The following is an 11,612-nucleotide window of genomic DNA, read 5'->3' as shown; positions in this document are numbered from 1 at the left end:
ACAGGTTTGATCTTGCTCTTCTACCTAGTCTTTTATGGGTTCCTGGCTGCACTCTTTACATTCACAATGTGGGCTATGCTTCAAACTCTGAACGATGAGGTTCCAAAATATCGTGACCAGATTCCTAGTCCAGGTAATTAATTATGTTGTGATTATCATGGCTTCTAACAAAATTGGGTTATACTTTTATCTTCTCCGTAAGTCTGTATTACATAGCCAGTAGAAGATGTTAAACTTTAGGGTTAGATAATGTGAAAGTTTTGATTTTGTTTGTTGTTTAATATTTACATAGTGATATAAAGACCTTTAATATTTACATACTGATATAAAAACCTTTAATATTTACACAGTGATACAAAACCCTGGCTGATAAATCTTGAGTCTTTTGCCAAGAGTAAGCGGAAATGAATATTGAGAGTTAAAGTGAAGCCAGATTGATGAATATAGTTATAGTTATGAATGGTGTTTATGAATATTGTGTAGTAATTTCACTTTGCTCTGAGTAATTTACTTATGAAGTATATATTTCAGCTCTGGTGTGGGTTAGAGCATTGGTCTTGTAAAATACATGCTTCATGTTTTTGTTTGTTTGTTTGTTTGTTTTTTTGCGGTACACGGGCCTCTCACTGTTGTGGCCTCTCCCATTGCGGAGCACAGGCTCCGGACGCGCAGGCTCAGTGGCCATGGCTCACGGGCCCAGCCGCTCCCCGGCATGTGGGATCTTCCCGGACCGGGGCACGAACCCGTGTCCCCTGCATTGGCAGGTGGACTCTCAACCACTGCGCCACCAAGGAAGCCCCATGCTTCGTGTTTTTAATTGCTTAGTGTGGAAATGGTAAGAAGTCAATAGAGAATAAAATGAGTATACTCTTAATATGTTGAATTATTCTCTATTGATTGTCTTAGGGAAAAAAATTTCCTCTAGGATACTGGAGAATGTACCTTCGTACGGAAGAAAATCTTAACCTGGAGCACTTGTTTAAGTCACATTTTCTCCTTCCTGATTTTATTCTTTTTAAACAGTTGGTCTTTGAATGTTAGCTGCGCTTTTGTTGGTGCACACGGCCCTTGTCCTCAAAGTGCTAGTAAATAACAATAATGTGCAGAACTCCAGCGTATCTAATTCCCAGAAATATAAACAACGTCCAGAGATGCCAGCAAAGGGACGGCTCTCCATGGAGGAGCGTGATTTGGGCAGCAGGCAGAGTGGGCATGCAGGCCAGGGAAGGTGGGAGTCTGCAGCAGGAGGTTTCTGTCTGCAGCAGTGGTTCTCTTCCAGCAGTGATTTGCCCCCCAAGGCCATTCAGCACTGTCTGGAGACATTTTTGGTTGTCACAACTGCAGATGTGCTACTGTGAGTAGAGGCCAGGGGTGCTGCTAAACATCCCTATAGTGCATGGGACAACCTCCCACAACAAAGAATCATCTAGTTCAGAATGTCATTAGGCCCACGGCTGAGGAACCCTAGCCTAGATCCTTGGCCACTGCATGGACTTCTCAGCTATATCAGCAGCGAGATTGAACCAGTTTCCCCAACCAGTTTTCTTAAAAAGTTTGTTCTAATGGCTTTTTCCTTTGTTTGCAGCTAATATTTATCTAAATATCATGAATAACTCTTTTGGTCTATTTGACCATGTATCTGAGACCAGCTCCATGCTAATTTTTTCCTCATCTTTCATTGTAGCCCTGTTTTCTTTCTACCTAGATGAATTCTAAGATAATTATTTCTCTTGCTGCCTTAAGTTATGTGACTATTACTGTTGAACATAAGCTGATCTATTTCAGAAATATTAAACCATTTATAATTTCATGAATAATAAAAGCAGTAAAATGTGTTCAATATACTTTTTTAAGTATATAATTTTAAACTGAGTTCCTTAAAATCATTCACCAAGTGTATTATAGTACTTAAAAACTTAATATTAGTTCAAATAAACAAATATATATGCACACGTATTCATATTATATATCAATATAATATTAGATGAATGTATACTAGTTTGTTAAATATGATTTTCTCTTCATAAAGGAATTATGGGTAATTAAATTTTATTTCTACTTCTTTTTTCTAAGGTTTTTTTTTTTTTTAACAATGACCATATTCAAGTGTTTTTTTTTTTTTTTTTTTTTGCGGTACGCGGGCCTCTCACTGTTGCGGCCTCTCCCGTTGCGGAGCACAGGCTCCAGACGCGCAGGCTCAGTGGCCATGGCTCACGGGCCCAGCCGCTCCGTGGCATGTGGGATCTTCCCGGACCGGGGCACAAACCCGCGTCCCCTGCATCAGCAGGTGGACTCTCAACCACTCCGCCACCAGGGAGGCCCTAAGTTTTATATTTTTAAATGGCATCATTTCAATAATGTATTTGCACCTGGTAAAATAAATGCTAGTTTGAAATTGGTATGTGTATTAACATATACATGCATATGATATAAACACGTACCATCCATGCACACCCCTATAGATGCACACACATGCATACACACATATTCATGCTCCAGTGGTTTAAATTATAAAGACGTAAGAGTTACTGTAGTTTTCACATTCTGTTGATGTTCATGGTTTGGGGTAAGCCAAGACTTTATTTGGAGGACGTAGGTGTACTGCGTCAAAAAATGCAGCCGTACGGCACATTCCTGCTGTGTTTTTTTTTTACTTAAGAGTTTCAAACAGGCTGTTAAATGAACTAAGGCTCCAAGAGCATTGCTCAGCAAGATCTAAGAAGTAACTTGTATCAGAAACTCAGTTTTAGACATTCTGGTCTACAGAGTTTTTGTAAATTGAGTCATTTAAAACTTCCCACAGAAATAAGTCATGTTAAAGGAATGTAATCTTTTTTTTATAAAGCACAGACATTTTCATATTTTTCTTTAAAATTTCTTTCAAACTGGATGTTTTATTAAAAGTTGGGTTTTTCTTAAAGTTGGGTGTTTTTATACAGTTATGTATAAGCTGCCTTGATTCTGTTACTTTTTCACTTACAGTATATTATTTCTTGTTCCTTCTGTAAAACCTTAAAAATGAAAACATACAATTTCAGACATACACAGATGGTCACTTCATATACTGGATGGTCAGGTTTTATTTCTACATTGAACATTTTTATTAAAAAGTCAGAAAGTTACTATTGATTTTGTAGTAGGTGGAGGGGTAAGGAAAAATAGGCATATGAGATCCTCCAAATCCAAGTGATCTGGTATGTTGAGATAGTAGGTGAATGGGGAATCTAATTGGGGCTCTTTTGTGCTGTATATGGAATAAGATTTGCTCTGCCATTTGGGAACATTGAGTGTTTCATCATAGTTGAGTAGCATCGGATCTATTGTAGTTTAACTCAAGAACCATGCAGATCAACAAAGGCAAGTATTTAGGATTTGAAAGAAACTGGGTTTGATCTAAAACGAATTAGATGTCTATGAGCAGCAATTTTTTTTTTTTTTTTGGCTGCATTGGGTCTTCATTGCTGTGCACAGGCTTTCTCTAGTTGCAAACAGCAAAAGCAATTTTAATGAAAACTAAAACAACCTTGTTATTTATTTTCAGATTCAATGCAAGGCTTATCTATAATAACTTTGATATATGGGGAATGTTTAGAAACTAGTGAGAATTTTAGGATTTTTTTGTTTAAGCCTTTGTGCAAGGCTGAATGTAGATCTAATGCTTTTAAATTAAACAATTTTTTTTATGAAGTAGAGTTGATTTACAATGCTGTGCCAATCTCTGCTGTACAGCACAGTGACTCAGTTATACATGTACAGACACACTTTTGATCTAATGCTTTTAAATCAAGGAAAGCTTAAAGTTGGAAGCCTGATTGTTAGAGATAAATAGGCTTACATTTTCTGTTAATAAACTCATGCAAACATATTCTATATACATGGGTGTTGATTGCTAATGTGAAATTGTTGGTGGTTATGCGTCAGTTCAGTATGAGAAAACCACATTTTAGTTATCGAGCAGTGTTTATTATTGAAGGAAGAATATTTAACTGTAGAGTTAAAATTGTATAGGCCTCTTTCACTGAATAAGGTAAGCTTTCTTTACGAATGTTTTCATACAGTTGTAATTTGAATGACAAAGTGCTTAGATTTTGATTTGCTAAAATTTTCTCTATATTAATGGCAAATTGGCAAAACCTAAAAATATTTAATAGAAAATGAATGTAGAAAGTACAAAGGAAAACTTGCATCTTTTAAATTAAGGAACAGAGCAATTCTAACTAAGATTTAGAGGAGGTTTCTAATTGGTAATGTCCGAGGTGATTGTGAAGATGTGGAATTTTTTCATTTTAGATGTCTCTTCGTAGTCAGATAGAAGTGGGAGGTTCTTGATAATTTCAACCTACCTGTGAAAACAATTTCCACAAAATTTACTGAGATCTTCCTTTTTAGAGATAAGAGTAAGGAGAAGGAAGGAGAGAAGGGAATTGCTATAATTAATTTCCCCCCTTTTCTTTTATCTCTATAGGGCTTATGGTTTTTCCAAAACCGGTGACAGCATTGGATTTTTCATTCAGCGTGTCTAATCCAGAGTCCTATAGAGGGTACATTAATGACCTTAAGAAATTTCTAAAGCGTAAGTATGTTTTTTTAGAGTAAGTTAAAAATTTTAGTTATTACAGAAACTAGTACCAAATTATGATTACTTTTAGAAACATTATTCTTAGAGTTTGTCTTGCCTTTTTCTTTCTTTCTGTTAAACACAGTCAATTGAGAGGACTTGGCAAGTGGAATTTACTGTTATTCATGATGAATTTATGATTAGTCCATATTCTGACTTACGGAAAGCACAGGGGCCTAACCCTAATGGGCAGTTTATTTGATTTTTTTTTTAATCTACCCTTTAATAAGTACATGAAGTAGGTTCATTGAAGCATAACATTTATATCTGCATCAAAACAAATAGCATGTGACTAATGGAGCAAAACTATATTATAAAATGATGCCTCTAAGGATTTGGATCTTCGGGTCCAGTGTAGTGCTTGCGGTGTGGGGACGAGGAATGGTGTTCCTCATTAAAAGAAAAAAAGTTTGTGTATCGGTTGTGAGTTTTTCAGAGCTACTGGTTGCAGTGCTTTCTAATAGCTGTCCTGGCCCAGTTTTCTCTTCCATTTTGTCTGCCCTGACTCCACGGTATCAACATTCACCCGAATAGCCATCAAGCACCATGGCCTCTTGGTTCACGGCTGCCGCAGCTCTTCCTCAGCCACGCTCTCCTGCAGTGCTTCTTAGAATGTGCAGGACTCCATTGCCATGGCCGCTGATGGGGCTCCCTATACAACCTTCTCGTTTGCTTAACTTGCCCTCGCTCTTTGTCTCCCTCACTGGGACTTCCAGTTCACCGACCCTTTTATTTTATCCCAGCCGCTCCCCGCTCAGCTGCCCTTCTGGTCAAGCTTGTCAATTCCATAGTTCTTCATTTCATTTTTACTTAAGCCAGTACTCTAAAATCCCTCGCCTCTTAGTCCGTTTGTCATAAAACTTGCAAGTAGATGAAGCCGTGCAATGCCCCTAGATGAAGCCCTGTAATTCCTGGATGGAGCTCTTCCTTTGAGCCTGCCCTCTGAAGACTAATTAGCACTGTGAATACTTGATCACCTCCCTCAAATGGATCGGATCTACTGCCTGGCAATCCTGCTGAATTTCCCTGGGTAATTCTCTGAAGGGATTATTTCCAGCCTCTACTCAAAACTCTAGCTCCTTACCTTTTCCCCTATAACTCACTTTCTTCATATAACCTGGTTTCCTACTTCAAGAGAAACTAGAAATACTCAGGTGGAAACTCCCCCAGTTTCCTTGTTACCAGTAAAACCAGCCTTCAGTTGCAGCCTTTTTGTCTGTGATTTTCCTCCTGCTCTGACAAGGGGAGCTGCCCTTCCTCTTATCTAAGTCCACCTGTCCGGGTCACGTTTTGCATCTCATCCCCTCTCACTGCCTCGAGCATTATGGTAATTACTAATCCTTCTCATATATGTTTAGCCTCTCTGTTGGATCCTTTCTTGTCAACATGTAGAAATCCTCAACCTCCCTCCTATCTTAAATCAAAAACCTTTTGATCCTGGTCTTCTTCTACCTACCGTCCTAAATCTCTTTCCCTTGGAAGTTAAATGTATATTTATTATTTAAATGGAGATGTTTTTGTGAGAGTATAATCCATGGTTTGAGAACCAAATAGTAAAGAAAGGCGTATAAGTAGAACAGTAATTCCCTGCCGTACTCTGTTCTAGCTGTAGTCCTGTTCCTTTATTCAACAAATACTTCTTTTTGAGGGTCTTTTTTGTGTCAAGCACTCTTCTAATTTCCATCAATGAACAAACAAAGTTTCTGTGTTCGTGGAGTTTTTATAATCTAGTGGTGTGTTAGAAGGTAATAAGTGCTGTGGAGGAAAATAAGGCAGAGAAAGGAAATAGGGAGAGTTGAGAGGGCTGTAATTTTAAGCAGAGTGGTCTGGGAAGGCCTCATTGAAAGGGAATGTTTGAGGAAAGATCTAAGGATGAGGGAAGTAGCCATGGAACTACCCAGCAGTAGGTGCAAAGGCCCTGAGGCTCACAATGTCCAGTGTGTTCAGCGTTCATCAAGGAAGTCAGAGGGGCTGGATGGAGTAAGTGGGGAGAGAGTAGTAGGAGATTGAGGTCAGGGAGTTAAAGGAGGACCAGATTGTGTAGGCCTTAGAGGCTGTTGTTCAGTTCTTTGACTTTCACAGTGACCAAGATGGAGGTTCTTAAGCAGAGAATAACATCATCTCAGATTTTTAAAGGATCACTCAGGCTGTTTTTTGAGACTAGACTGTAGAGGGGAATCAGGGAAGCTGGTTAGGAGGCCGTTGCAGTCACCTAGATGAGTGGAGATAGTGGCAAGGTCAGGAGCAGTGAGGCTGTGAGAAATCGTCTGATTCTGGATACATTTTCAACAGGAAATAACTTCATACTTTTGAACTTTTTCTTCTGTATCTTTAAATGCAATCTGCTGGCTCTTGATTTATCACTTTTATACATTGTCTTTACTTCCTGCCATGTTAAATGAGGATTTAGCTCACATGCCTCACACCTTCCCCTAATCTCAAACCAAAAGTAATTGAATTACTGTTTTATTTTCATTATTGGTTGCCTTCTTATACTTGTCTTTACGTCATATTCTACCATCTGTAGAGACTCTTGTCTAACTCCCTTATTTGTATACTATCGTTTGAGAGTTCTCTTACGTCCCTTTTCTCTGGAGAACTCCTCCCTAGAGTCCTTCCCCTCTGCTGCAGTCTGTACTGGTTTCTGTCTAGGGCTTCTACCACCCAGCTGTCATTTGGGGAGTTCGTTTGATCCCTTTCGGATTGGATTCACTGTTTCTTGCCTCCTGCATTCTTTTTCTTTATTTATTCCCTAGTTTTGATGGAGTATATTCTCAAATAACTTTGTAAGAAAAGATACATGAATACTCTTCCATTGTATATATACCACTATACTATTTAGCCATAAAAAAAGAATGAAATCTTACTATTTGCAGCAACATGGATGGACCTAAAGGGCATGATGCTAAGTGAAATAAACAGACAAATACCAAATGATCTCACTTATATGTGGAATCTAAGAAACAAATAAGAAAACCAAGCTCATAGATGCAGAGAACAGATAGATTGGTTGTTGCCAGAGGCAGCAGGGGGCTGGGCTGAAGTTGTGAAGGAAGGTCAAAAGGTACACACTTCCAGTTAGAAATAAATAAGCCCTGGGGATGTAATGTACAGCATGGTGACGCTAGTTAACACTACTGTATTGCCTATTGGGAAGTTCCTAAGAGAGTAGATCTTAAAAGTCCTCATCACAAGAAAAAAATTTGTAACTATACATAGCGACAAGATGTTAACTAGACTTATCGTGGTGATCATTTCACAATGTGTACAAATATTCAAGCATTCATTGTGTTGTACACATGAAACATGTTATATGTGAATTATATCTCAATTTGTATTTAAATTTAAAAAAATTTTTTAAGATACATGGAATGTAGGTTTTTAATCCTTTCATTTCTGAAAATGACTTCTGCTTTTATTGTTCTAGTTTAGCTGTGTATATAATTTTAGTTCCTTTGTATTTGCCTTTTTCTGCTCAACAGTGTTTTTTGTTTTTGTTTTTAAATGTATTTCCTTAGGGTTCTAAAATTTCCAAGTGTTGGTGTCAGTCTCTGAAATATCACTTTGTAGGAAACTTGATGGGGTCTTTCGAGATGAAGAGTTAGATTCTCCAGTTGAGGAAACTATTATTACTTGAAAATTTCCTCACCTCAGTTTTCTGGTTCTCTTTCTAGAGCTATTCTGTTAGTTGTTGGGTTTTGGATCTCTTGTTTTTCTCTCATTTTCTACTTTTGCTTTATTATACTGGGGATTTACTTTTAGATCTTCAATGTTCAGCACGCCCTCCCCCCTCCCTTTTTTTAAACTTTGAATTGTCATTGTTGCTCTTAGGAATGCCTTTCTGGTGTTTAAAAGATACCGTCTCTTGTTAAAAGATACATTATCTGCTCTGGGTTGGTTTTTTTTTCCCCCCTTGAATACTAATTAGAGTTTAAAATCTTATATTGTTCAAATTATCTTTCAGGTCCCCCCGCCGCCGTTTACCTGCACCTTTTTCTATCTTACTTTAGGCTTTCCTCAGGAATGTGGGGTTCTGTGCTCTCTCTGGGAATGGTCACCTTTCTCTGTTCCCATCATGTGCTGAGCAGGGGTCTTCATATTCTGACCATTCATCCAACTCCTTGACTTAGAGCGGTGTTTTGTAGAAGTGGAAGTTGGCATCATACAAAAATGGTCCCTGATGAACTGTACCAACAGAGTATATGCAGGAGAAGCCCTTGGAGGAAACTGATGTAGGCCTTGAATATTTTCTGCCAAATGACATTCATGATTGTGCCACAAAAGTCAAAAAGAAGTGACGAATGTCAGTGGTACTGTTTTGTTTTAAAAGTTTACTCCTATCCCCCCTCCCCAATACCTGAGTCATTCTTGGCTATTTAATGGGTACATAGTTCCCATGATATCCTAATTTTTGATAAATAAAAGTTGAAACCAAAATTTTTGACTTTTTTTTTTTTTTTAAGGGAAAGATCATACTTCCTTTTAAATGTGTTTACTTTGGGACTTCCCTGGTGGTCCAGTGGTTCAGCACTTTCCCTGCTGGGGCCTGGGTTCAGTCCCTGGCCTGGGAACTAAGATCCCACAAGCCTCGTGGCATGGCAAGCAAGCAAGCAAATGAACAAATTTAAATAAATTTAAATAAATAAATAAAGTTAAATAAGTATATGTGAGTACTTTGAAATTTTGGTTCCTGTTTTTGGTTGAATTCATTTTAGGCTGGCCTTTTTCTGGTACCATTTATACCCACACACCAACAGTTCTTATTGAGGCATTGTGGCACCGTGTTTATTAGTGAGTGCCTTGCAGTAGCCTAAGCTCATTGAGGGCAGGGTCCACAGCAGACTGGCTCCCCGTTGTGCCCCTTTTGTCTAACAGTGTGTCAAGTGCACAGCAAACATTCGAAAAATTGTTGAATTGTCTCCCTCTCCTTCCTTCCCTATCTCCAAGTTGTAACCATTTTACTCCTTCATCCCCTTTGGATCTATCTTGTTACCTCCATCTCTGCTGAAAACACCCTTTTGTAAGCTAACGTTAACTCACATGTACACCTTTCTTTAGGCCCTTCATTTATGATTTTATCCTCAACACCTGTCTTACCCACTACACTGTAAATTACCTCCATAAGGGCAGAGGTAATGCGTTTTTATGTCCTCACCATTGTATCTTTTGGGCCAAGAGCATCGCGGGCGTTCAGGTAATGCTGTAGCCGTGGCTAGTGCCACCTAATGGTGACAAAAGAAATCTGTCACCCAGTTTGTATTGAAATGAAATAAACTGCAAAGCGCTAGATAGCAATCGGACTTTAAAGGAACAGACTTAACATTCTTTCCCTAAAATTTTCCAGTAAATGGCATTGCTGTTTTTGTCTTTGAAGAATGTTGTCCAAAGGATGATATATTTCTAGTTGTGTTTAAGGTCCTTTTTGGCTGTTTCCTTTTTAGCGTATGGCTTAGAAGAACAGAAGAATCTCACAGATTGTCCCAGTGGAGCGCTTTCTGAGAAGAAGGGTCCAGAATATACTTCGTGTCAGTTTCCTCTTGTCTTACTTGAAGCGTGCAGTGGTGTGGATGATCCCGAGTTTGGCTACTCCACAGGACGCCCTTGTATTCTTGTGAAAATGAACAGAGTATGTACCTAATTTATTGCTGCGGCTGCTTTTTCCAAATCTCTTCTATTAAGAAGCTGGCAACTGTTTATTCAGTGCTCTCTCACTTGGTGGTAGCTTGTGTAAAAAGCTAACAGTGATATTGACCTTTGGAAAATTAATACAGAAAAAAACAATTGGTTTATAGATTAGTCATAAATTAGGGAGTAACGCAACTTCAGTTTTTCTCTTTTGGAACTAGCTGTATGCACTTAAGCGTAGATCAGAGCTTCAGGGATCAGGTATTCTGGGGATCATGCCCACAGCATGGTTGTGTTAATGTGCTGTGCTCATCTTTGCATCCTGTGTGGCAATGTAATTTAAAATCCCACGGCAAACTTACAAAGTTTTGGCTTATTTAACTTTTTCTGAATATTTAGTAGCAAAGCATAGCTTTATAGTATATGTCTATGTAATTAAATAGTAGAAATAGAGATAAATTTGCATTAAAATGAACCCAGCAGCATCTTGCCATGTTGTCCAGAGAAAGTGCCTGAATTGTATAGCCATTAGCAAACCAAGAAGCTAATGTGCTCTACATCTAAGTAACAATGTTGTGGAGTCATTGTGCAAAAGGAAGATGCCTTCCTTGCATAATGAAGTGATCTCCAGACCCTGTGCCTTCCTGCTCTATAAATGGTACTGCAGAGTTGTGTTCTGATAGAGTTAACCTGTTGAGGCCTGTATGGTCTCCCTTGAAGAATGAGGTAATTCCTGGTCATTTACACAGAGAAAAGGCCATTTCCTAAACAGGTGCAGACCTCTCAAGGGCTTGAGTTTACATATCACTAAAGTTACCATCCCTAATAAAACTAAAACTTGAATCTTCTGAAGTTGGCACTGCTAAATAAGGAGTTTCCCTGTAGGGAGAGCCAGCTAGACCCTTAAGCGCCCAGACTGGCTTCCCTCCAGCCTCTCTTTCCCCTGTCCCCATGGACAGCGACAGTTTCTGATTATCTCATAGCACTCCGGAAATCATTCTGAAACATTGCCTGGCACATAGTAGGCGCTCAATAAACATTTAATGGGATATTTTAGCAAAACTTAGGAACTAAGGTTAACAAAGTGGAGGTGAAACTGAAGGCAAGATGGGTAGGCCTGGAAGTGGGAGCAATCTGAACAACTATTTCAAGGGGACCCCTACTTTCCTCAGAAATGCTAGGGAGCTCATACATACCACATACTGTTAAATAAAGTAGAAATGGGTTTTCACAATCCACACAAGAAACCCAGATAGTTTATTCCTCGATATCTGTGGGGAATTGATTCTAGGACCCCTGAGGACACCAAAATCTGGAGGTGCTCAAGTCCCTTATATAAAATGGCGTAGAATTTGCATATAACCTGCGC

At 38.8% G+C, this 11,612-nt stretch overlaps 1 protein-coding gene across 2 annotated transcripts in view; it reads left to right on the top strand.

The window, feature by feature from the left end:
• Window positions 1–11,612, top strand: part of ATP1B3 (ATPase Na+/K+ transporting subunit beta 3) — a 41,705-nt gene that overhangs the window by 19,354 nt on the left and 10,739 nt on the right. The window contains exons 2-4 of one of the 2 annotated variants that reach the window (XM_019934293.3): window positions 5–133; window positions 4,466–4,573; window positions 10,060–10,244. In XM_019934293.3, the coding sequence (XP_019789852.1) occupies window positions 5–133; window positions 4,466–4,573; window positions 10,060–10,244 (422 nt within the window). The remainder of the gene's footprint in view (window positions 1–4; window positions 134–4,465; window positions 4,574–10,059; window positions 10,245–11,612) is intronic. The other variant, XM_073803750.1, reaches the window with a different exon arrangement.

The sequence above is a fragment of the Tursiops truncatus genome, chromosome 4, assembly GCF_011762595.2.
Source record: "Tursiops truncatus isolate mTurTru1 chromosome 4, mTurTru1.mat.Y, whole genome shotgun sequence".
NCBI lineage: Eukaryota > Metazoa > Chordata > Mammalia > Artiodactyla > Delphinidae > Tursiops > Tursiops truncatus.
The sequence above is the reverse complement of the archived record's forward strand: the minus strand, read 5'-3'. Positions and strand labels throughout refer to the sequence as shown.